Here is a 26,343-nt window from a genome sequence, read left to right on the forward strand (position 1 = left end):
AATAAAAAAGAGGAGGAGACTGTTAATGAAAAACTGTACACTCCCTCCATATGAAGGTTACAGAGACATTTAACGGAAATTGTGGTGAAGCCACAAATCATCATGCTTCAGTGGGCAAGACAAAATGCCACCATGTTAGGTACTGGCAGAATCAAGAGGACTGGAACTATAAAGCACCATAATTGTTCAGTGAAAATAATCTTGGTAGTTTGTAAGAATATCTATAAGGTACAAAAGGATGCATCCTAAATGACAAACTATGGCTTCCATTGACCATAGCATAATCAAACTGATATACACAAATTCATTCTGTAAGTTCACCTGCAAAGTTAGCAGGTGCAAGGATGACTGTGGTCTGGAGATGAGTGAGGTGATTTAACTTGTTTTATCATTCCTAGTGGCTGAGGTGGCACAGTTACCAGTCAGTTCGCCCACAAGTCAATTTGCCCACAAGTCAATTTGCCCACAAGTCAATCTGACCATAGGAGTTGGCTCATCCACAACGAAGTCAGGTAATCCACAAGTTTTATGTTTGTTTATTCATGTACTAGATATATACACAATTTAAGTAAAGTTAACTACTAATAAACCCTATAAATTCATATAATACACAAAGTAGCTTGTTCTAGATATATACACAAAAGTTAAATAACTGTTGAGTGAATGACTGAAATGTTTATTGTTGTAATGGGATACAGAGTACATAATGAATACAACAAAAGGAGGTGGTGGGTCTTGCCACATATCCCTGTCAGGAAACACTATTATAAACAGTCTGTGGTGCAAGCTTTCAAAATCTGTTAAGATGACCTTTCGCCTCTCATGTAGCCTACTTGTCCCAAAGAGTGAATATTTGGGACCACAGTCCCCCCCTCCACCTTTTTACTGGATCCTTTGGAGCAGGGATACTCGTGACTAATAATAGCGTTATACTGTCAGTGGATGGAAATACCAGATCTCACAGCTGCCCAGTAATCAGCTCAAGATACACCAGTATCACCTTTCCTGTGCTGTCATCTCCCACACTTGTCTCTCTTACTTTGTTCATACTTCCTTTTAATTTATAAATACAATGACAAGGTAATACTGTATGTTATTGAGATATAAACAGGGTAACACACATACCCACTGAACCTACATAAAGCATACAGCTACATCTGTCTTTACAACATATGATGTCACAACTCACTCGCCCGCCAACACGTGTTGCTTCAGATTTGAGAATCCCGAGTTTGGGAACAGTATTTCACTTATTCTCTAGTCATGTGAGCAACTGGACGATCTGACACTTCAGACCCTGCCATTCAGGACTCACCACCATCTCATTACTTATCTTTACTTCAATAACCTAGAACGGAGTTGCCCCTGTACCCGATTTTCCTCTTGTATGACTTGTGGGTGAAGTGCAAAATGACTCCATTGTGTAGGCAAAATGACATGTGGGCAAAATGTCCAGACACCAATGGCACTTGACAGAAACCTGGCATGGTTAGATGAAGAAAGGTATCCCATACCTGTGTTCCTGTATGAAGGGTGTGCTGGGTGCTTCCTATTACTATTGGCAGAGAGCACTCTGTGATGTGTTGAATGTCAACGGTTCCTTTTTCCTCATTAAGAGAGAGATCCTATTGCACTTCCCTCTGCCCTTCCTACCTAACTACCCTTCCTATCTCTACCTTGGCAGTATGGTAATGGAACACACACACAAATTGTAGCCAATTTGTACATGCCACCCAGATCAAACACATGGGAAAGAGACAAATATGAGGACCTGGCAGAGAGTACAATTCAGAGTTTAAGATCATTACTACATAAAATGGAAGAGAAATCGGAAAGAATTATACTAACCGGAGATTTTAATACAAATATAAATTGGAATACTCTAGATATAACTAGCCAAGAAAGCTGTTGGGACCAAAAGCTCCTAGATCTCGTGCAAGAGTTTTTCCTAACGCAACATGTGAGGGAAACCACCAGAAAAAGACGACTCGATGTACCTTCAATGCTAGATCTAATATTTACTAGGCAAGAAAATGATATTGACAGTTTAATATATCACCCTCCACTCAGCAAAAGCGATCATGCAGTCCTAAATTACAACTTCAGGATAGCATATGACACAGTTACCAGCAATGAAAGTTACAAGAAGAGCCTAAAGGACAAGATTTAAATGCTGTATATAAAAAATTCTGTGAATTTTATGAAATAGGAGTCCAGAAGTACCGGTACATCCCACAGCAAAAGCAGCAGATAAGAAAATACAGAAATGGTTCAATACAGAATGTAAAAAATCAGAAGAAAGAAGAGATTTGTTGTGGAATAGATACAGAAGACACAATAGTGAAAGGGCGTATAATAATTACAAACAGGCAAGAAACGATTATACAAGAATAAGGAGGGAAGCCCAAAAACAGTTTGAGGAGGATATAATAAATAAAAGTAGTGATCAACCAAAGCTATTTTACAGCTACATCAGAAGCAAAACCAAAGTAAAATATATAATACAATCCATTATGGACGAGGGAATCACCTATACACAAGAGAAAGATATTTGTGAAGCGCTAAATAAGAATTTCCAATTAGTTTTTACAGAAGAAAAAAATTTTGAGAGGGACTATGTGGAACATGCATGTCCACACATACTACCAGACATACAAATATCAGAAAAAGTAATACAGGAGGAGTTAAGTAAATTAGACAGAGGAAAAGCAAGTGGTCCTGATGAAATTTCATGTTGAGTACTACGAGAATGTGCAAAGGAGTTAAGTAAACCACTATTTTTAATTTTCAAGAAATCCTTGAGTCAAGGCTGATATTTGGAAGAATGCAAATATTGTCCCCTTATTCAAGAAAGGAAATAGACAAAATCCACTCAACTACCGACCAGTATCACTGACCGGTGTTGTAAGCAAGGTATTAGAAAAGCTTATATGAAAAGCTTGGGTAAGTCATCTAGAAGAACACAGTATGATAACAGAAAGACAGTTTGGTTTCAGAAAAGGAAAATCATGTGTTACTAATCTGTTGAGCTACTATAACAGAGTAACAAACACAATACAGGAAAGAGAAGGATGGGTGGTCAGTATCTATTTAGATTTCAAGAAAGCATTTGACACAGTACCACACCAAAGACTTTTATGGAAACTGTACCATCAAGGAGGAATTCAAGGCAAACTGTTTTGTTGGATGCAAGATTTTCTCATAAAAAGAGAAATGAGAACAGTACTATGGGGAAACTACTCATCATGGAAAGAAGTGACTAGTGGAGTACCACATGGTTCGGTGCTGGCACCAATCGTTTTTAGTGTATATAAATATAAGCAGTAAGACTGGAAATGAAAGCTATCTGAATATGTTTGCAGATGATGCAAAAATACAAAGGCGAATTACTAACACAGACTCTTGTAAAGAGCTACAAGAAGAATTAAATAAACTTCATGAATGGAGTAATACATGGCAAATGGAATTCAATGTGGACAAGTGTCATGTAATCAAGTTTGGTAAAAGTGGAAAAAGACCTGATTGGGATTATATGTTAGGAAATAAAACCCTATACACATCAGAAAGAGAGAAGGACCTAGGTGTGATTATCAATAACAGACTATCTCCGGCTGACCACATCAGTGAGAAGGTACGGAACATGTATACACTGCTTGCAAATATGAGAATAGCATTGACATACATAAATGAAGACATGCTAAGAAGGATAATAACATCATTCATTAGACCAACCCTGGAGTATGCATCAGTAGTCTGGAGTCCTCATCTCAAAAAACACAGACAAGATTGAAAAAGTTCAAAGGGCCACTACAAGATGGATACCAAACTTAAGGGACCTAAGCTACAAAGAAAGACTAGATAAACTGAATCTACCAACACTACAGGAGAGAAGGAAAAGAGGTGACATGATAATGCTATATAAATGCATATCAGGGAAGGAGAAAATAGACATAAATGATTACTTAACATATGGGGAAGCATCAGCAAGAGGACACTGCAAAAAACTGCATAAGAAAAGAGGTGATAAAGACGTAAGGAAATTCACTTTCCCAAACAGAGCAATTGATCAATGGAATGCACTACCGAATGAAATAGTGTGTGCCAAAACAATTCACAAATTTAAGGATATGTACGATAAATATGGTTAAAACACGGGACAGTACGAGCTTGACTCATTCCTGTAAAGATACAATTAGGTAAGAACAATTAGGTACGAACACACACAGAGGTCGCTAACAGAGACAGAGCTCTTCCTGGATCATGGGGAAATAATCGCTGAATCAGCAACGAAAAGAAGAACAGTCTATTTGTGATTGTGGAAGTGAAAAAGTTACTACATGACAGTATTGTGATACCAACTCTAACGTACTGAAGTGAAGCTTGGACATTGTTGGAAGGACACAAGTCAAGAGTGAGAGCAGTGGAAATGAGTTATTTAAGAGGAGCCTGTGGAGTCACATGGAGAGACAGGCTGACGAATGAGGATATAAAGGAGCGTTGTGGTGTGGATGTGGATGTGATAGGAAGCGTTATGAGGAACACACTGAGGTGGTTTGGCCATGTGGAGAGGATGGAGGGTGAAAGACTGACGAAAAGAGTGTATGTGAGTGAGGTGGAGGGGGGAAGAGGGAGGGGGAGGCCGAGGATGAGATGGAGGGATGGGGTGGAGAGGTATATGAGAGAAGGGGGTGTGAGTTGGGAGCAGGACAGTGAAATGGCAGGGGACAGGGCAACTTGGAGGCGATTTGTTTGTGGCCACCCCAAACGGGATTGAGGCGTCTGGCAATAGATAGATAGTTAATGAGTGCGTAGTGGTGGTCCCGTCGGACAGTAGTTAAAAAAAAAAAAAAAAAAAAAAAAACGCGGTTTCGGTCATTAAAAAAAAAAGATACAGTGAAAATAGAAAATCTCCATGTGGTTGATTCATGGCGGAAAAGGACAGTGCATTGTTTACAATCGGCGAGAGAGAGTTTGAGGGTTTTTCTGAAAAGGATGTGGCAAATGGAAGTATTAAGTTGAACCAAACAAGAATAGCAAGTGTAAAGAAAACAGCAGAGAGGAATGTCCAGGAGATAAAAAAGGTATGGGCAGTAATTAAAGACTTACAGGAACGGACTAAACAGCAGGAAAACGAGGTCAAAAGTCTACGAAATAAACTGGAAAAAATTTGTACACGTAGTGACGAACAAGAAAGCGAAGTTACTGAATTAAAAGTGAGCACTGAATCAGCCTCAAATGAAATAAAACAGCTTAAGAGAGAGAATAAGAGGCTGCAAGAAGAAAGAGACAGAATGAAAAGGAAACTAGATGAGTATGAATCCAAATAAAAAATACAGGACGAGCACAGTAAAGAAATCAAGGAGCAACATAAGGGGTGGAAGAAAATTCAGGAAGAGGGAAATGCAAATTTGAAAGAGATTATAGAACAACAAAGCAAGGAAAAGGTGGAGAGGGAAGTGGTTAGGGTGCTGAGACGTAGAGAATCTTTAGTTAGGGATGTAGCAGATAAGAAAAAATTTTATATTTTCATCACTTCACACCACTTAACAATGTTCTTAATGTTTCACACTGAGAGTTATATAAAATGAATAATATGAAGCAACGATATATTGGAAGTTAACTTTGTAAGATATGTTTTCTAAACTTTAATGTGGAGTGTCTTACTCCTCATGCAGTAGACCTCAGAATCCCATTTTCCTAAAGTACTAACACTAGTTGGGCTGTTTGGAAGGCCAGATGAGGAAATATAGTTGATTTTCAAATGCTGTGGACATAATATAGAAATATTAAAGATGTCAAAACAATTGTAATTCTATTAGTATGGATATAACAGCTTACAAGAGGCAGCAGCTATAAATGTTTGCCTTTTATTCTTCTCTTCTCCTCAGTTACAATATTCATATTTATTGATTCCTTGTTACCTGCAGATGAAAAAGTATATTTAGTTTTAAGGGGATATGAAATTTTACCCTTTTCTTTAATACTAGGCAATAACAAAGGCCTAGATATGAGTTTACAAATCCTTACAAAGGAGAAGTATTTTTTTTTTTTTTCTCTCAAAAATTTTTTTTTTTTTTTTTATAAACTGTATGACTTCTTATTGCTTTTCTTTCCTTTACAGGTGGCTTTACATTGAGTGACAAGCCAAATGGTTTCCTGTAAGCCAAGAAACCATTTACAACGCTGGGTGGTAACCATATAACCAAACCATACGTGCTCCCTAGGTGTCAACAAGTGGATTGGTGGAGGGTTAGTGCCCCTCCCTGTAAAACAACTAACTCAAAGTCAAATGGCCACCCCTTACGGGATTATGGCGTCTGGCAGTAGATAGATAGTAGATAGTAGTAGTATGTCCTGCTATAATAAAAATGCTGATTAGGAAAATTTGAACTCAGTGATTTGTATATAAAACAGTCTTATATTACTGTTACCAATCATTTAAGCAATGAGTATACTTAGCCATGATAAGCTTAGCACTCTCCATGAACCTCCATCCCCTGGCAAATTTTCGAGGTTCTCTTTATGACTAATGTGTAGCTGTCTAACTTAGACCAAGTCTAGGATATACCTTACTGAAAAACTGACTACATGTAGTGTAATAACTGTTTGTCACTGAATAACAGTTGTCTCCATGCTTGCTGATGAACATTTAAAATGGCTGGCTAATGCTACCTTTCTGGCTTAAGCTGTTTTCCATGGAGAAAGCAGAAATGGAAATGTATGGCCTACTTGTTAGTGTTTTAACAGAAGTGGCGCTCTTAACAACAATGCCAGATATGAATTATTTATTTATGCCAATTTTTTTTCAGTCTTACATTGCTAAAGAATTGTTGTTACCACACTAGATTTAGACTCTGGAAATTATTTCCGATTGTCCCTGAACGATAGTTCTGAAATTTCAAGTACTGGTCGGTCCGTTTGGGGATTTCCTAATATCATAATTAACTCATTTCTACAGACATAATTGAAATGCTGAAGTATTTTGACATTAATGACTGTCTTCTACAGCATTAAATTTTCATATTCATTTCATAAAGATATAATGAAGTATTATACATTATCACTGGCCAAAAACTTCTGGAAACTCTGCTATCACTTCTTTGGGCAACTGTACATGAAACTGAAAGTAGCCTCTTCATTTAATTTTTGATGCTGTAAACTACAGAAGTCCAAGAAACAGAGTGGTCAAGTAACATTTGCAAATACATCTTCATACTGCATTAAATGTTGCTTTGCAGAAAAAATGTAAATTATATCGAAACCTCTAATGTCCAGAGCTTGTTTGTTTATTTGTTTGTTTGTGTGTGTGTGTGTGTGTAGTGAGGGGGGGAGGGGGAAGGATGCCCCTCAACTCTTGCTGGTGCCTTAAGCAGCTACCTATACTACCTATGTCTAGGACTGCGACTGACCAGAACTCATTGTGTGCCCAATGTGAGATGATATGAACACAAAAAATTTTGCAGTTACACATAAATTAAAATGAATATTAATGGATTTTCAATGCTGTGAAGAGTACATATGAGGGTGCTAAGGCTACAGTATGAAACATGGATGTGTTATATCTCCATGGTTGTTCAATCTGTATATGGATCGGGTTATAAAAGAGATACCAGGTAGGGCAGTGGATGTTGGAGTGGCCCTAATGAGAGAGGGCAGTGTTCAGAAACTCCTTGTACTGTTGTTTGCTGGTGATACTGTGTTGTTAAATGAAACAAAGGGGAGCTGCAAGGCTTGGTGGGTGAGTTTGGGAGAGTAAGAAACAGAATCTAAAGGTGAATGTAGGGAAGAGAAAAGTTATGATCTTCGACAGAAGTGAAGTCAGCGAATGTACAGTAAGGTTGGATGAGAAGGAAATGGAAAACGTGAATGCATTTAAGTACTTGGGTAGTGTGATGAGTAAGGATGGAAGTTTAGAGGGTGAAGTGCTTGACAGGGTACAACAAGGAAGAAAGGTTGCTGGTTCCTTGAAAGCAGTGATAAGAAATGGGAAGTTAGCATGGAAGTGAAAAAGTTACTGCATGACAGTATTGTGATACCAACTCTACTGTATGGAAGTGAAGCTTGGACCTTGTTGGAGGGACATGAGTCAAGAGTGAGGGCAGTGGAGTCACATGGAGAGACAGACTGACAAATGAGGAAGTGAAGTGTTGTGATGTGGATGTGATAGGAAGCATTAAGAGAAACACACTGAGGTGGTATGGCCATGTGGAGAGGATAGAGAGTGAGAGATTGATGAGGAGAGTGTATGTGTGTGAGGTGGAGGGGGGGATAGAGAGGGGAAGGCCATGGATGAGATGGAGGGATGGAGTGGAGAGGTATATGAGAGGGGGGGTGTGAGCTGGGAGCGGGGGAATGAAATGGTGAGGGACAGGACGACATAGAGGCGATTTGTTTGTGGCCACCCCTTACAGGATTAAGGCATCTGGCAATAGATACATAGATTAATGGGTGTCTGGGAAGGACACTCAATATGTGAAGAGAGGAGAAACATGTAACAGTATCCCACCAATAAATAGACCACACTGAAGATCCTGAAAGATTGAGATTCTTAACCATGAAGAGAAAATCAGAATGAAATAGAATCTTGGAAGCATCCCAATTGCACCACTGTGCACAGGCAATCAAATGTGTGGCATGAAGCCAAGAACACTCAACATATGTGAAGTGCCTCCAGAGAATGAAGAGTATCACAGTAACGTACTGAATTCATATATGGTTCTGTCAATTCCTACTCTTTTATCACCCTAGAATTCTCACAAACTACTGAGGCAATGAATTTTCCATGACTTAGCATAACAAAGTAGGAACACCTTTAATTTTGATTCTACTAGTAATTTGGATGATCTTCTCAGCTCATGGATGACACGATGGGTTATGTCATAACTATAACTCTATCAGAAGTTGCTGCATGGCTTAAAAAATCTGATTTGATGAAATGGTTACAAGGATCTAGTCTGGTGTAAAGGCTAAGTGGCATGAGACTGATCAAGACTAAACTTCTCATGTAGTGTATCTGAACTGTCATGCATTTTACTTAAACACTAGACTAAAGTTTAGTAAAGCTTAGTGAAATGGAGAAAATATTACACAGGCTTATACTTAAGTAAATTTCAGTACAATAGTTGTTTTTACCTGATACAGCATTAAATCATTTTGCTTAAATAAAATGAAAACTAAATATGAATTAACCCAGGCTTTGTATGAATTTAGAAGTACTTCATAATGAAAGCAAAAAAGATAATGTATAATTACCAACTGATAAATTTGTGTACATCAGACAAGTTATAATGAATTATTTATTTATTTTTTCTTTTAAAGACTGAGTGGATCAGTAATGACCTTCAGTAGATTTAACTGGCAATGCCTGCAATGTGTTGCTCAATGAGCTAAGGAAATAAAGAAGCTAATTCTAACTACAGTATTAAAGACAATACAGTAAATGATAATGGCTGACAAGCCTATGTCTAGGTGACAACTACATTTAGGTACATCTGTGTTTGTGGGTGCAACTTAATGTACAGTATATAGATTCTTACCTCATACTTCCTAATCCTTTTTCAACTGCTTTGTATACAAATACTGTGGAGTGCACTGTACAGCACAGTATATAATGCAACAGTTTGTCTTCTTTACAATTACACCCAAGTAAACTATTTGATGAGCCATACTTCTAGTTGACACTGGAGATTTTGAAATGTCTCTTCCTCAGTGGTTTATTCTTTCATCACACCTTAATAAGCCTCATGTATGTTACTGATGCGCACTGCATCAATCTTAACATATATGAAAAGCATACAAAAGAATGTAAGATGGACTATAAACTGCTAAGGAAGAGGCACTATGAAGTCTCTTATGCCAACAAGAACACAGCCATTAATCTAACCAGTTCCATTTAACGCCCAGCACCCACAGACACAGACTGTCCCCTCGATGAGTACTAATTGGTATGCAGTGAGTGGATAAGACTGTGGCGAAAGGCTGCGATGGCAGCACCACCCACCCACCTCCACCCCTGGGATCCCGTCGGTCCCCTAGAACACAAGACACACTCGGGTTAGGCTGCAGGAGGGGGACAGCAGTACAATAAGGACTTGCAGATGTAGGCATGGCTGAGTTAGGTGGGGGGGAGAGGGAGCTGGCACGTTTAACCCGTGGGTTGTGGCAAGGAGTTGTGCAGGCATCCCTAGTGGTGCGGCAAAAGGCAATTTTGGTCACTCTTACAAATTTCCATAAAATGTACATCTTTGGCTAGGAAATTGCATCGCGCAGCCACCCACAGATTTTCTTGTATTGAAATTGTCATAGTTTTGGACAAATAACTGTCACAAATTGCATATCTGGCAGCAACATGAAAACTATGATGAGAGAGAGAGAGAGTAATGTGTACTGGAACAGAAGAGACAGGCTCTAAACTTGCTTTTGCCACTCTCTCCACTCAGCAAGTAGGTTGCCAGCTTGCTCCACATGCTGCAATACGAGCTAAGGGCGCTACTTTTACATGCACTACTTACCACTCTACTTTTGTTCCATTACCTCCTATTAACCTTACATTTGATTTTATGTTTTTCTAAACAGTTTTGACCCACAACTGCCTTCCTTGGGTGATAATGTTGCAGAAAATGTATTAAGAAGTGCATACTCTTGGGTCACTGTTGCTAGTGCAACTTAGCAACTGGGCTCAAGGTAGGGGGTGGGAATGAGAGCTACCAGTTAACCTAATACCCTTCTAGAACCTTTCTGGTGCTTTGTTGAAAATCTCGCTCATAAGAGGTACGTCGCAGCTGTACGAGATACTCCCACATGAGGTATGTCGCAATCCATGGGTTAAACTGTGCCAATTTAGGATGTTGGGACAGGAGATCAGAGAGGCGAGGGAGGTGATGGTTGGAGAAGAGAAAGCAGAGGCTGAGAATGAAAAAAATGGAGTATGGGAGAGGTTGGTGATCAGTTGCTTGGGAGGGTGCTGGAGGTGCTGGAGCTGAGAAAATTTTTGTTGGTATGATTTTTACTTTATCATCATGTTACTTGGCAAAGCAGTAACATTCCAAGTCCCAAACAATCATTGACAAGTGAAAGACATACACAATGCATAATGATTGCTATATGATCATGTCCAGTCACTATTTCTGAAGATTACCATAGCCTTGGATTTAGCAGGGTTAAAGGGAAAATCTGTCTGTGCCCTTAGGGACAGGCAATGTATTTGAAATAATCATGTATACTGAAAAATTCTTCTTTTGCAAGGAAAGATTCTTCATCTGAACACTTTCTTTCCAGCACACTGCATTACAAAGAAGAGCTTTCACGTGTAGGATGGGACATTACACTATTAACCCCAATAATGCATTAATCTACCTTTACCTAAATAATTTCAAACTTGCTGCTGTTGGTGTGGTGTAGGTATATGACTAGAGTGTCACAATGGTATTTGTTAGTTGGTGTGTGCACACTGTCCTCCTGGTTTCCCACCCCAATCACGTCCACACCATTATGCACCCATTTTTGTTTATTTTTGTTGACATTTGGAATGTGTTGGGAAGTATTTTATGTTCCTATGATTATTTTGCTAATTCTGGTGTAATTCTAGTTGAAAAATGATCTCAGGAACCTTAGTGGTTCATTCTGGAGGTCACAGCAGTGCCAAATCCAGAGGATCCTAGGGCATATGTTCTCATAAAAAGGTGAAAAACATACAGCTCTGTGGGAAAATCATGCCATTTTGGATGAGTTTTCGGTACTTTAATTCATCAGAAATTATCACAGCTTAACACTTTCGCGGTCCAACCCCCTTGCAGCCAGCAGAACCCTCTCACTTTCCTCCCCTCCTGCTCTCCCTCCCTCCTTCCCTGCTGTGCACTTGAGTTTTTCCTTTTCCGATCATTTTTTTCACTCCAAAATATTTGGATTAATGGATTTGTCTTTATACCACTAGAAAGCTGAGACTTTGCAGAATAAGATGAAGGTAAAAAGAATACAATATTGCACAAGAACAAGTTGAAAGAGCGCAAAAAAATGTTTATACCAAATCCACATGCTGTAGTGTTTTCTATTCTGATAATTTTTTCACGCCAAAATATTTGAATTAGCGGATTTGTTCTTATACCATTAGAAAGCTGAGACTTTGTAGAATAAGATGAAAGAAAGTGATATTTCATAGAGTAAAATAGTTATGATGAGTATAATTTGAATGAATGCATAAGGATGTTTATACTACTGTACTTTTTTTCTAAGCAATGTTTTGTCACATTTTCGAATTTTCCCGTGAATGAAAATACAGTAGTATCATTACACTGGAAATTCAATCAGGCTAATATCAGACCAAATTTCAGGATGCTAGACACAATTACTCATTTATGGTGAATAATTCTTTGTTTGGATGCTGATCCACATCCAAAGAGAGGATTGAACATTTTCAGGTTGGACGCGGATCCACATCCAAAGACCGCGAAATTGTTAAATAAGTTGTTTTGATATTCTGCAGAAGGTGTCTGAACCTGGAAGGCACTTACTGAGCAAAGCAAGAACAAGCCCTCACCATAAGGTACAGAGGCTACCCAAACCTGTTTGTATTGTATCAGACTGAGTATAGATAAGTATCATTCCAGTTTGTATGCTTTTGTTCACACTCTCATAATGTTAAGCATCTAGGATGGAAGGATGCATCAGAGTGACATTTCATTGTACTCCAGCAACACTGCATCCCTGGTTGGATGAGGATGGAAGGGCTGGATAGGGTGAGGGAGAGGTTGGTGGTGCTAGTGAGGGTAGGTTTGAGAATTAGCGGGTGGAAACAATGATTGTATTATAATAAAGTGGGACAGATGATGGGAAGTCAGTCTGAACACATGATAAGATGGTGCATACATGTTACAGTTCGTTACTGTGATAAATTATACAAAAAACAACTGACATCGTCATGGTACGGATTATATACAGTACAGCCATCTCGCGTAAAGTGCGTGAATATGGGCAACACAGCCCATCACACGCATAAATTTGCACTTTGTGAAGCATAGGATCCAATGTCAGAATGGCTTTATGGGCAACACATCCTGAACAAAACAGACCAGAGACGAGTACAGACACGACAATGGCCTTGGGGAGGCGAGGGGAAGCTGCGCAGACATTGCCAACGTCACAGTGCACCATGATGTCAGCCCCTCCCTCGCCATGACGTTACAGCACTGGCACCTCCCTTGCCACCACTCACTCACACACCAGGCACACCCCACCACACATACTCACCAGCCCCACCCTTACCCATTGCACGCTACAAATTATGCTCGTGAGTTGCAAGAGAATACCACATTTGCCTCAATTTTTCATGCCCCCCGCACACTGCAAGTAGAAAACTATCTATTCTATCTATCTATTGCCAGACGCCTCAATCCCGTTTGGGGTGGCCACAAACAAATCGCCTCCAAGTCGCCCTGTCCCCCGCCATTTCACTCCCCTTCTCCCAACTCACACCCCCCTCTCTCATATACCTCTCCACCCCATCTCTCCATCTCATCCTCGGCCTCCCCCTCCCTCTTTCCCCCCTCCACCTCACTCACGTACACTCTCTTCGTCAGTCTTTCACCCTCCATCCTCTCCACATGGCCAAACCACCTCAGTGTGTTCCTCATAACGCTTCCTATCACATCCACATCAACACCACAACGCTCCTATATATCGTCATTCGTCAACCTGTCTCCCCATGTGACTCCACAGGCTCCTCTTAAATAACTCATTTCCACGGCTCTCATTCTTGATTTGTGTCCTTCCAACAACGTCCAAGCTTCACTTCCGTACGTTAGAGTTGGTATCACAATACTGTCATGTAGTAACTTTTTCACTTCCATGCTCACTTCCCTGTTTCTTATCACTGCTTTCAAAGAACCAGCAACCTTTCTACCCTGCTGTACCCTTTCAAGCACTTCACCCTCCAAACCTCCATCCTTACTCATCACACTACCCAAGTACTTAAACGTACTCACATTTTCCAATTCCTCACTATCCAACCTCGCTGTACATTCACTGACTTCACATCTCTCAAAGACCATCACTTTACTCTTCCCTACATTCACCTTTAGATTCCGTTTCTTACACACTCTCTCAAACTCATCCACCAAGCCTTGCAGCTCCCCTTCGTCTTCACTCAACAACACAGTATCATCTGCAAACAACAGTACAGGGAGTTTCCAAACACTATCCTCTCTCACCAGGGCCACTCCAACATCCACTACCCTACCTTGTACCTCTTTTATTACCCCATCCATGTACAGATTGAACAACCATGGAGACATGACACATCCCTGTTTCAACCCAACTTTCAAAGAGAAAAATTCACTTAGTTCACCATCCACACGCACTGCAGCCTTCGCACCATCGTACATACTCTTCACAGCATTCAACAACTTCCCATCTACTCCATATATTCTTAACACTTTCCACAATCCTAGTCTATCCACCCTGTCATATGCTTTCTCCAAATCCATGAAAGCCGCATACAACTTCTTTCCCTTCTCTAGAAACTTTTCCACTAAAGATCTGAGAATGAATATCTGATCTACACAACCTCTTCCCTTCCTAAAGCCTCCCTGTTCTTCTCCAACTAATTTCTCTGAACTTTCTCTAACTCTGTCAATAAGTATCCTACCATACACTTTTCCTATTAAACTAAGAAGACAAATGCCCCTATGATTACCACACACTTCTTTTTCCCCTTTTCCTTTGTACAAGGGAATAATTATACCTGACTTCCAATCCTCTGGGACTCTACCTTCCTCCCAGGCCAATCTGCACATCTTCCACATCCATTCTACTCTAAATAATTAATTGTTGTCAAACCCCCATCGCACATTAGGAAGGTGCATTTTAGGCAAGATGACTGTACATTAGATATTTCAAAGCTACTCATACTCAGAAAGATTCAGACTAACTCCATCATCTTTTACAGGACACACAATGTGCTGAACTAAAACATGGCATAAGTACTACTTTAAAATAAGCTCTACCTAAAAGTGAATATTATTGCAATACTTGATGAATTAAGGAAAAATAATATAAGTACATGAGCTAGCATTAACTACACTATTCAAAATGTTACAAAGCAATAAAATAAAGGCACAATACATTAACTAAAATTTAATGCATGCAACAATTTACTATACCGATTTTACGCTACTAAGGCCTACAAGCCTCGCCCACTCTCTGTGAAAACTGACGATTGGTTGATATCAAATGTTCGAGTGGCTACCCATGTATTCATACTAAAGCGTTCTCAATTTGTAATCAGGCCTGCACTTCTCTTCAGTAATGTTAATAATCATGAAAATAAACATAAAAATAATATGAAGGAATTAGCATTTCACAAAGGATGCTAAAAAAGTTAAATATGTACCATAAACTGTCGAAGTCAAGGATACAGTTTGTTTTCGAATGAAGCCTATTCACTATTTCTTTGTTTTGTATCAAACATAAATTTACTAAAAACAAATGACACCAAACATAGAGTAAAATAATCTGTGAAGTACAGTGTGTATAGTCTAGTTATATCCCAAATCATTATATAACCGATGAAAGTCAATATCATTATAGCCATCCCTGGGGAGGTAAAATGCTCAGGGGGACAATCACTCGGCAAAAAAATAAATGTACCACCAGCCAGCTGATGTCATCTTGCAGCTGTCAAGTGTCAAAACCTGATAAATTTCCTTAAATTCTTTTATTACCCAGTTACATACTGTATACTGCAGTACCAGTAAGCCTATATTGTAATTCAAAATGCATGGTAGCTTATAATTATGAAAGCCATAAAATTAATGGTTACATAAATGACAGGGTATGGAAGTACCAGCAGTGAGCATGTATGTACAGTACCGGGCTGCAGTGATACACCCCTGCTCATCATGGAGAGAGAGAGAGACAGACAGACTTGGGAGAGCAGCAGGGTGGTGAGTAGGGAGGGTAAGTTGCCTGTTTAATTTTGCGATACATTACTTACAAAGATACTTATAATATGAGCAGCAGAAAAATCTCCATTTGAAAACTGTCATCACTTTGGCTGTTCCTTCTACCTCCCCAAGGACTCCCTAATATATATATATGATTTTTATGAGGTCTACAATGATTAGGATATTGTCATACAAACTGTAGTTCACTGAATATTGTACCTTATGTTTTGCGTCATTTGTTTCTACCTACATTATGTTTGCTATAATTAATGGAATAGTGAACAGGCTTCATTCGAAAGTGAGCATGAATCCTTGACTTCGACCATTTGTGGCACCTATTTTACATTTTTAATATCCTCTCTAATGTGATAATACCTTAAAATAATTTGCATTGTTTTAATCCTAATAAATAACATTACTGTAGAGAAAATCTGGTCTGTTTTCTGTCAACTCATTTAATACAAATAAATGGGCAGCTGCACAAACATTCTATATGAACCAATCAGCTATTTTCAGACACAGAAAGTGGGCATGGCTTCTAGGTCTTAGTAGCATAAAGTCAGTATAACACATTAGATATACTGTATCTGCAATGCAATAATATGTGAAGTTACTGATGATTATATATGGATGTGTAGGTGAGATGTCTGTGAGCACATATGTGTGTGTTCGCTCATGCAAGTCCAGAACCTGAAAACTCTGTTTCATGCATGTCCTAACTTATCAGTATATTTATATGTGTACATGTACTAGTTCTAATGTTTACAGCAATTTATAAGTATATTTACTGTGCATTCATATATACAATGTATAAAGTTTAATATGTCAAATTCACATACTGTAATTTAAAATTCTAATTGGTTATAATAAATAGCACATTGCCATGGTAAAAAACTCCATCAGCATGTACTACAGTGTTGCATTCATTCATTCATCATCTAATCCTGTGTTGCCTCATGAGAAGCATAGGCACCCCAGTCTAGGCAAGTTGGTCCTGACATTTAAGATGAGTGACCAGCCTCACTCATCCCTGAGTGGCATTATATGAGCAATAAACATCAACCACCTCTTGGATATACTCATAAACCTGCACCAGTTCAATCTGATTGGAGCACCTTAATTACCACTAAACCACCAGGTACCATAATTTGGTTATATGGTTACCACCCAGTGTAGTAAATTATTTCCTGGTGAATGGTCCTAAAATAAACTTCAAAAGTGCATTAGTATTTGCTTCTTTCTACTTTACAAACAACAACACTCGGCTTTAATGACAAGAAAAGTACACATACCCACAGGCATGGACAAATGACTGAAAATTTTCAGATATACAAAAGTACTTTTTCAATAGATGAAATTTTCTCAACATCACTTCATAAACACCACAATGTTTCACAACACACACACACACAAAAGGTCTTATGCATCAATCAGATGAATAAAATACATCATACTCCCCAGCTTAACCAAATGATGTATGGGAACTGAACTTACAGGCAGGCCCGGGTCTCCCCTCTCGCCTTTCCTGCCGATCTCGCCTCGAGCTCCCTGTCAGGTGAAGTTAAAATAATGTTATGCACACAGTATATTACAGAATTCGATTGCCCAAATGTAATCTGTATGGCATGCACTGGCTGTGTGTAGGTTTTAAATGTGAAAGCATGTACCACTAGTATGTTAAAAAATTACAGTATGATACATGTATACTGTATATTATTCACATTAGTACACCAGTCAATTCAAAATACCATAATAAAGGACAAAAATATAAATTACTGGTTAGAGAAGGTTTCCCATATGAAAGGAGAGACTAAATTTTCATCCTTCTATGAGGCTCCAGTTCAACACAAAGGCTCCTGCTTAGTGGCATGACATGAGCTAAATATATATACAGCATTACTGAGTCCTCAAACTTGATAATATAACAGATCAAACACTCACCTTCATACCATCCAGACCCGGTGCTCCCTGGGGAAAAAAAAAATAACAAGCAACTTAATGGCTTTAATTCAGAAAGCTGCTATATATAACTGAGAGGAGTCAATGCCAAAGACTAGAAAATTCCAAAGCCTGAGTTTCACCAGTGGATTCCTTGGATTTTGCTGGTGTTTGCCATCCACACCACTCAATTACATATAAAAGTACAAAACAGAAAGTCAGATTCAAGGCTTCATGGAGTGTTGGACTAAAAAAAAAAAAATATATATAAAAAATGGGCATCTGAATGTTTCCTTTCAATGGTTAACCCATTTAATCCAAAGACATACTTCATATGGTACTCTTGCTACTATTCACATGTTTTTAGTCAACTTAGGAGAAGCTTTCTGAAGCAGAGGAATTAGAGATAGTCTTCCTTAGCCCCTACTATGTAAGAGATCCAAGCTGATTAAAATCATCATGTGGTGGCAAGAATAAAAAAATACCATTGGATTGAAGAAGCAAACAATCCAAGTCTATGTCTATATGCAAAATCAGGGAGGGATGGGGTGGAGAGGTATATGAGAGAGGGGGGTGTGAGTTGGGATCAGGGCAGTGAAATGGCGGGGGACAGGGCGACGTGGAGGCGATTTGTTTGTGGCCACCCCGAACGGGATTGAGGAGTCTGGGAATAGATAGACAGATAGATGATACAGATGTAATACAATATGAGCCTATGTTTCCAGAATGACTTGATGTCATTCATAACAATAGACTGGTACACAAGTTCACTCTATGCATCTTTATAGTAACAGCCAATCCCATTTTACCCCCTTTGAGGTGTGGGGATCCAAGACTAGACTTCCACTGTCCAGTACAATTAAGGAAAGGTGACTAGTCTACTCTCCCTGGTTGCATTACATGATCACAAAACCTGCAGTCACCTCTTGGAGTTCAAACCTATGCAAGGCCATCACTCTGACTGGAATGTTTTAACCACCAAACTGGCAGGCACTTATCACAGTGGATAAAAATGAAACCAGCTCGTCATACATCATATTAACAAGATCTGTAGCACTCCATTATCACACTATGCTTGCTCTTTTTGTGCTCCTTGTTACCTGCAATTCTCATGCAATTTATTTCATCATGCAACTGCAGGCAATGGAAGGAATCAGTATGGTACAGTATTCAGAGGGTACTGATATGCACTTTATACTGAAAGTTCATGAATGCAGACATTCTGCTGGCATGGTGTAAAACAGAAAGGTGTAATACAGTGACAAGCTAGAACATTTATATGTACTCAGGCTGATGGATACTCACTGTTCCTTCGTCTAGATGTCTTCCATCAAACTGTCTATGGCTAAAATTTATAATAACTCATACTAACAGTTAATGTACAATTCCAGAAACTGAATGACATTTAATATTCATACTGGTAATTGAAAATAACTTGCAGAAAAATGAAATACAGTAATTGATTAGCATTAAAGTACAGCGAGCCCTTATGTTTCCCACAATTTGGGTTCGCAAATTTACCTTTTGCAGAAAAGCCCAAAATTTCCAAAAACTTATGTCTCACGATCAAGAATTCACCTTTCGCATCAATATATGGGGTTCCAGTGGGCAAGGAGATCGTTAGCTGTTGTCTGCCATGTTGTTTTCATAGTTCCCGCCAGCTGTGAGACTGTGTGTATTGTGCTCTGGGAGGGATCACAGCCACGGTCCCTTATTTTGCCTCTCCCTTTGTTCAGCTATTGTTCTAATGTAGTCTACCTGTACTGTATTATAGCTTCCTCTTCATTCATTTGAGGACTAGGTAATAGTGGTGATGGTGAAATACTGGGAAGTTCAAAGGATGGAGGCAAAAAGAGAAAGAGCATCGTGAGTGTCGAGTTGATGCGAAGAAGAAAAAATATTCAGTAGAGGATAAGACGAAGAGATTTGTGGCTGGTGATCCATTTATTTAATGTTTCTTTAACATTTTCATCATATTCATATAGCTGTCAGTTATTCTGCTATCCTGCTTGATGAGAATTATATCTCAAAAGTGAGAAAAAGAGTGACTTTGGGGGGGGGCTCTAGAACCAATTAGATTTTTTACCACTGAATTAATACTTTTTGGTTCGCAAAATTCTTGTTTCATGCCAACCTCATGGTACCAATTAGATGCGAAACTTAAGGGCTCACTGTAAAGAAGTACTTGTAAAACTACATGTTAGTTCCATGTGCTGAGGCACCCTGGTGCAATCACTTAAATGTATATGTTGATAATTAGTTTTTTATCTAACTTTACACAGGCTGCTTTCAGCTCTCAAACTTAAGGGTTTATTGACAGCAGAGGAAAATTTTAAAAGTTAAAAGTTACAAAAGGAATAGAAAGAAATGAGATTGTCTTTAACTTTAGTAAATGCACGGATAAGACATATTTTTCTCATTTTTATTTATCTGTACTGTGCTAAAGTACAAAAATATACAATTAATCAAACCGTGATAACTATATGGAATCAGCTCACAAGTAACTTAACCTCTTCACTATGATGCTACTTAAATTTTTGCAACTGACAGATGATTTATATTCATCATCATCTTTATAGTTTATTCCTGCCACTGCCAGACACAATCGGCCAATTTAAATGATGTCATGCTTCCTCTTGAGGAATCCCTATACTGAGACTAGCCGGGGTCCAGCTTATGTTTTACTTAGACAAGGAGATAAATCAATTGTGAGACACTGTCACTGCATTTATATCAAGAGAAAGCTTATAGAATAAAGGAGTTGGAAACATTAACAACTAACCTATTCTGTGAAATGGCATGTTTATTCTTACTACTGCCACACAATTTCACTCGGCTCATAGTGATGAGGTTATGGTCTGAGACTATTAGCTCCTATGGTGTGAATGGCACAAAAAAATATAAACATAAGAATGACTTTACCGCTGGTCCCGGCTTGCCCATGTCCCCACCTCGCCCAGGCTCTCCTCGTAGCCCCATCGGCCCTGGGAGACCCATAGGTCCAGGGTCACCTTTGTCACCCTTGGCACCCTGTGAAGGGCCACAATGAGTCATTTATGTACATTACTGTACTTACAATGTATGGACTAGTATTTTAAAATACAACATATTATTCTCTCCACTTCATCTTGGTCTAAAATTGTCATCTCTTCACCTTGAATGCTGAGTGTAACAAGGGACCAACCCCAGAATATGATGCTAGTTGTGAAGAAATGCAGTGGAAGAACAATTCCATAGTATTGTCTTATTCTGTCACTAAGCCATGTGGAATAAGCTGCAGAAGGACAAAAATCTCTGCAAGTGGATGAACTATAGTTTCTACACTCAGAGGATCTTTTTAAGTCAAGATACATACTGTACTGTACTAATGATCACATAAATGGCTGTAGTGTATTATGTTTCACTAGACTTAATTGTTTGTATCATAATAATTTCAAGTGAAAAATAATAAACCATAGCAGAGGACTTTAGAGGACCAAAATCTGCCAAATACCACAGGATCTTCCTGATGGGCAACAGAGGACTGAATGGATGAATGGATGGCGTATGGTTAGGGTGTGTTATTATATGAACTACTCACTGCATCTCCCTTGGTACCATCCTGTCCCTGTGCACCCTTGATGCCTGGTGGTCCCTGCAGGCCTGGTGCACCTGGTGGTCCAGGTGGACCCGGTGGACCCATGATCTGATAATGACATTTCAACTGTTATTCTGAACTGAAGATTATAAAATGAAGGACCAAAACACTGGTAAGATTTTTTTTCACACAGAACACAAAATTGTACTACATTCCTGATCAATAATTATGGGTTACTGATAAGCCACTACTGTATATACTGTAGTACACATACATTACCAGGTACTACTGGAATACAGCCGATTTGTATTTATAATTTACAGTACTTGGCACACAAACTGGTAATCTAAATATATTCCATATCCTTACTCCACTGAGTCAATCACAATACTTCCTGAAACAAGCTTTACTGTGCCCAGTATCTATTTTCTGCCACAGTTTAACTGTGCTCTATATCTATACCCATTCACTTTACACTTACCACTTCTCCAGGCACTTCCTTCCATATCCTACTGGAGTCACCCTGGAAGAAAGACCCACATAGTCAGTTCAGCACAATACACTGGAGATAAAGAAAATATGTTGAGAATCATAACATGACTAAGGTACATATTTTGAAGAAATTTCCAATGATACAATATACCACAGTTAAAAGTTGCAGCTACAAACAGAATTTTATTACATTCTTGGCTGTGAAAGCTAGTAAAGGTATATAATAAAGGATAAATGGTGATCATAACAAAACTCTGATGATACGTTCTGCAATCTAGACCTAGCACCAAAATGATCAATATTTTCACACATCTAATGCCAGAGCTCACCAAGGGTGGTAAAAGCAAGAATGCCTCCAAGATTCTCTGTCACTGCTCATCACTCTCTCCAGTCAATCTAAACTGCCTTCCCTCATGTACAATACTCAGTTCATTTTGCTCTTCCACCTCATGCTTGGTCATCCTCTCCAGTGTGCTTATTTTGTATGAGTACAAGCAAGTCCCAGTTAATGGACAATCGCTTAACGAGAATTTGTTAATACGAGGTCTTGAAATTTGCACCACCGCCTGTTTAAAGAGCAGGTAAAATCCCACCAAATCCTAACTTACGAGAATCAAGACGAGGGTCGCGCCACAGCTGTCCATTTTCTAATGCTGTTTTTTTTATTTCATGTGTATTAACCTTTTATTCCTGCTTAAAATTGTCTGTCATAGGTGCTGGTGGTCAGTGGAGGTTACTTGGCTGGTTGTTTACCCCATCCATATTTTACCCATAATTTATGTTATTCTGCTTAATTAGTGTAATGCTGTTTTTATATTTCAGGTGGATTACCCTCTTGTATTAAACCCCTTATTCCAGCTTAAAATGATCAGAAAATCAGTTTTGGTGGTCTGGGGCAAGGTTGCTCGGAGGCCTTGCTCCCTAACCCTATTTCTCCCATAAGTTCTTCACTTCATTTAACAAGAATTTGGCTAACGAGCAAAATCCTTGCTTCCAATTAGCTTGTAAGATCGGGACCCACCTGTACTACCTCAGTTTAACCATGCCTAAAGGTTGCTGTTGTAGAACCTCAAGCTCTGGTCTGAGTGAAGGACCTACAGCAGGCAGCTGACTGATTTCATCAAGACAGACCACAGATTCATCACTAGAGATATTTTGTTGTAGTTGCATAAATGCAAGGCTGAGTGACATTATGTGCTCTATGGTGTGAGGTACAGCTGTACAAGGTGTACAATACTACTGGCTTTTGAAGTCTTGTTTTCTCCTCTCCTTCTCTCTCCACAGACTTTGAAAATTAGTCTCATGAATCCTCAGTAACCAACACATATGCAAATTATCTACGGCCTGATAAAATCACCAGTATCAGTTGTTGCAGATTCATCAGAAAGATTCTTAAGTAACACTGAAAAATAAGCAGGACAGGCAATGGGATTTTTCATTTGTTCCAATCCTGTCACCTTGTCTGTGTTTTTACGAGTGTAGATGAGTGGTGTCCACTGCATACTCAAGGCAAGATCTGTCCTGTCTCACCTTTTAGACTGTGTTTCTCAGCAATCAACGTGTGGGGGTTCTGCTCTAAGTAGGAAATTAGGGCCAAGGTTTAACTAGGATCGCAAATCATTGGATTCCAACCTATATTTGTTAATCCACCACACTAATTCCAGGTACAGACATACCTCAACTTACGAGTATTCAAGATCTGAGCATATCAAAGATGCGAGCACTAAAAAAATAATGAACATTTCACAGGTACGAACGTAACCCCGAAAAACTAATTTAGCTTGTAGTGGCCCGTTGTGAATGCTTTTGAATGTGTTAGGTGTCAGTAACCGCGAAGCGGGTCGCTATGCAGTAGTGGGGGTGCTAGGGGGCTAACCCGCCATGTTTTGTTTTTGCTTTGTTCATCTGGAGGAGAGAGGATCGCTGCTCATTATGCCTTTAGTACTTTCAATCCATTTAATATGGCTGATAAATGGCAGAGTCTGTGCTGCTGTGCACGATTCCCTCAATTGCTATCGTCTCATTCTTGACGATAAAAAGAAGAAAGCTTTCCAGTCGTCAATCATGAGGTTTTCTCCAGGGTGGAAACGAAATTAGACGAACCACAGCCTTCAACCTCCTATGCTGAGCCTTCAACCTCCTATGCTGAGCCTTCAGCCTCCTGTACTGAGCCTTCAACCTCCTTTGCTGAGTCTTCAGCCACATCCGTTCAGCCTGCTTCTCCTGAAAATCCCAACTCACCCACTGCTCTCTCCTCACCCACATCTTCCAACTAACTCCACTCCTCCATCTGCCTCCTCTCACTTCCTGCAAGTCCTGCTATGTCTGCCCTCGGGTGAACTACAGGAATGTTTATAATATAACTCTGTTATCGCTTATGTCCGATGCATATTTACAACTAACAAAACAAAATGAAATGCTTGCCACATCCACATCTTCGCAGGTGGCAAACATTCCATTATCTTTCGTCAGTTGTAAATAGGCATCAGACAATAGCAGGAACAGAGTTGTGTCTTATACTGTATGTTTTACTTGTGTATTTCTTTCGTTAATTTATGCATTTATTCTTCATAATACAATATAAACTGCTTAAGAACATTTAAAACCCTACCAACAAATCAGTGAAAAGTACAGCATTTTTTATGTTGTACGGGTAGTACTGTAAGGGATTTTCATTTTGAGAACAAAATCAAATTGCAAATGGCCTCTTGGAACCAATTATGTTCGTAAGTTGAGGTATGCCTGTACTATACTGCCCAAATGCACCTCTTTTAAGGTCCTATGATCAAAATAAAGACACCAGACCTTGTGTGAATACATGTACGAGAAGCCAGACTCACCTGTCGTCTCCTCAGCTTCTTCAACTTCTGTCGTGTGGTGCAAGTCCATGGGTTGGTTGCAGAGGTGAATGAACAGAGGGATGGAGTGGTAAACAGCAGTTAGGCAAGAGGAAAGGGGAAAAAAACTTATAACACTAGAGATAATGCCAACTCATGGCTATACTGCAACACAAATGTCATGTAAAAAGATCCATAAATTCATAATGCTCACTAAGTATGGCTACCAATAATTCTATATGGCTATTAGAATATCAGTGACAAAATTCTGAGTTCTGAACATGGAATACATGTACTTATCTTCAGACTTATAACAGGAGAATATAAGATTTATACACTGTATTGGAGGATCAATATTATGAATAACAAAAAAGCATCATCCTGGAAATTTTTGACAAGATCTACCATGGCCAATATCATGTTTCAGACTACATCTGGCTGCACCGCTGTAGGTGTCATTATCAGAAGGTAGTAAGGTTATTCTGACTGATGATAACAATAATGAAATCTGGAATAACAAATGGTTGTATTCCACAGAGGCACATTTAATAATTCAATGTAATGGAAAAAGTATATAGCACGTGGCAACATCTGCATTAATGTATTATATATATGCATGTACAACACCAATTTTCTGACACCCTTGGCTCCAGAGCCTTGCTGGATGAACCAATTTGCCAGAACACCCCAGGCCACATATGTTCATCATCATCATCATCTGGACCTCCTTTCCTACCCAAGGGCAGGGTGAGGAGTAGCAATGTCCAGACAGTACAAACTTGCCCAATCCAAATAGGCCACACTTCCATTCACTCATCATTCAAGCCCCCGGAATCCTGGCTCTACCGGATATGCCAAAAAACATTCACCATATTCTGCAGCTTCACACAAACGTATCCGATTGAGTCAATCCGGACGCTGCCATGCTCACAAGGGGTGCCAAAATCCCTGATAATCCATTTCTTCTCACATCAGTCATCCAGCCAGCTCAATCTCTTGTCAGCTCCCTAGCCTCACCGACTTCCAAACCTCTCTTCCTCAAACACTCATCCACCATAACTCTCCACCTTCTCCTTGGCCTACCTCGCCTCCTCCCTCCTTTAAATTCACTCAGGTATACATTTTTCACCACTCTGTTGTTATCCATTCTTTTCACATGACCATACCATCTTAGGACACTCTCTTCGATTCTGGTGTCAATCAACTTCCTCACTCCACACCTTTCATGAATCACACTATTTTGTATCCTATCCACCCTCTGTACTACACATATGTTACACATAATAATTCAACAGGGACTAACAGAGGCCATGTATAACAATTTAGCAATACACCTCTGACCCACTATCCTTCAATGCACTCACACTCATGTTCTAATTTAAGTTCTTTGTGGAACAACAGAGCATGGTTTGTTATCACACTACCTGACAAGTACAAGAGTACACTTCATCATTCCGACACTGTCGAAACCATTCCATCATCACTCAATCAACCTCAGTGATTTTACCAATGTTCATAATTTTTCTATGTTCATTTGGATTTTCGAATTACTGTCTGCATA

At 39.2% G+C, this 26,343-nt stretch overlaps 1 protein-coding gene across 1 annotated transcript in view; it reads right to left on the reverse strand.

The window, feature by feature from the left end:
• Positions 1–26,343, reverse strand: part of LOC145394030 (uncharacterized) — an 87,307-nt gene that overhangs the window by 7,967 nt on the left and 52,997 nt on the right. The window contains exons 13-18 of the mRNA XM_080268000.1: positions 24,786–24,812; positions 21,935–21,976; positions 21,457–21,561; positions 20,799–20,906; positions 17,880–17,906; positions 17,433–17,486 (exon numbers count right to left, since the gene is read on the reverse strand). Of these exons, the coding sequence (XP_080124126.1) occupies positions 17,433–17,486; positions 17,880–17,906; positions 20,799–20,906; positions 21,457–21,561; positions 21,935–21,976; positions 24,786–24,812 (363 nt within the window). The remainder of the gene's footprint in view (positions 1–17,432; positions 17,487–17,879; positions 17,907–20,798; positions 20,907–21,456; positions 21,562–21,934; positions 21,977–24,785; positions 24,813–26,343) is intronic.

This window comes from Coenobita brevimanus, chromosome 26, assembly GCF_032717465.1.
Source record: "Coenobita brevimanus isolate Jiangsu-jjx chromosome 26, ASM3271746v2, whole genome shotgun sequence".
Lineage (NCBI taxonomy): Eukaryota > Metazoa > Arthropoda > Malacostraca > Decapoda > Coenobitidae > Coenobita > Coenobita brevimanus.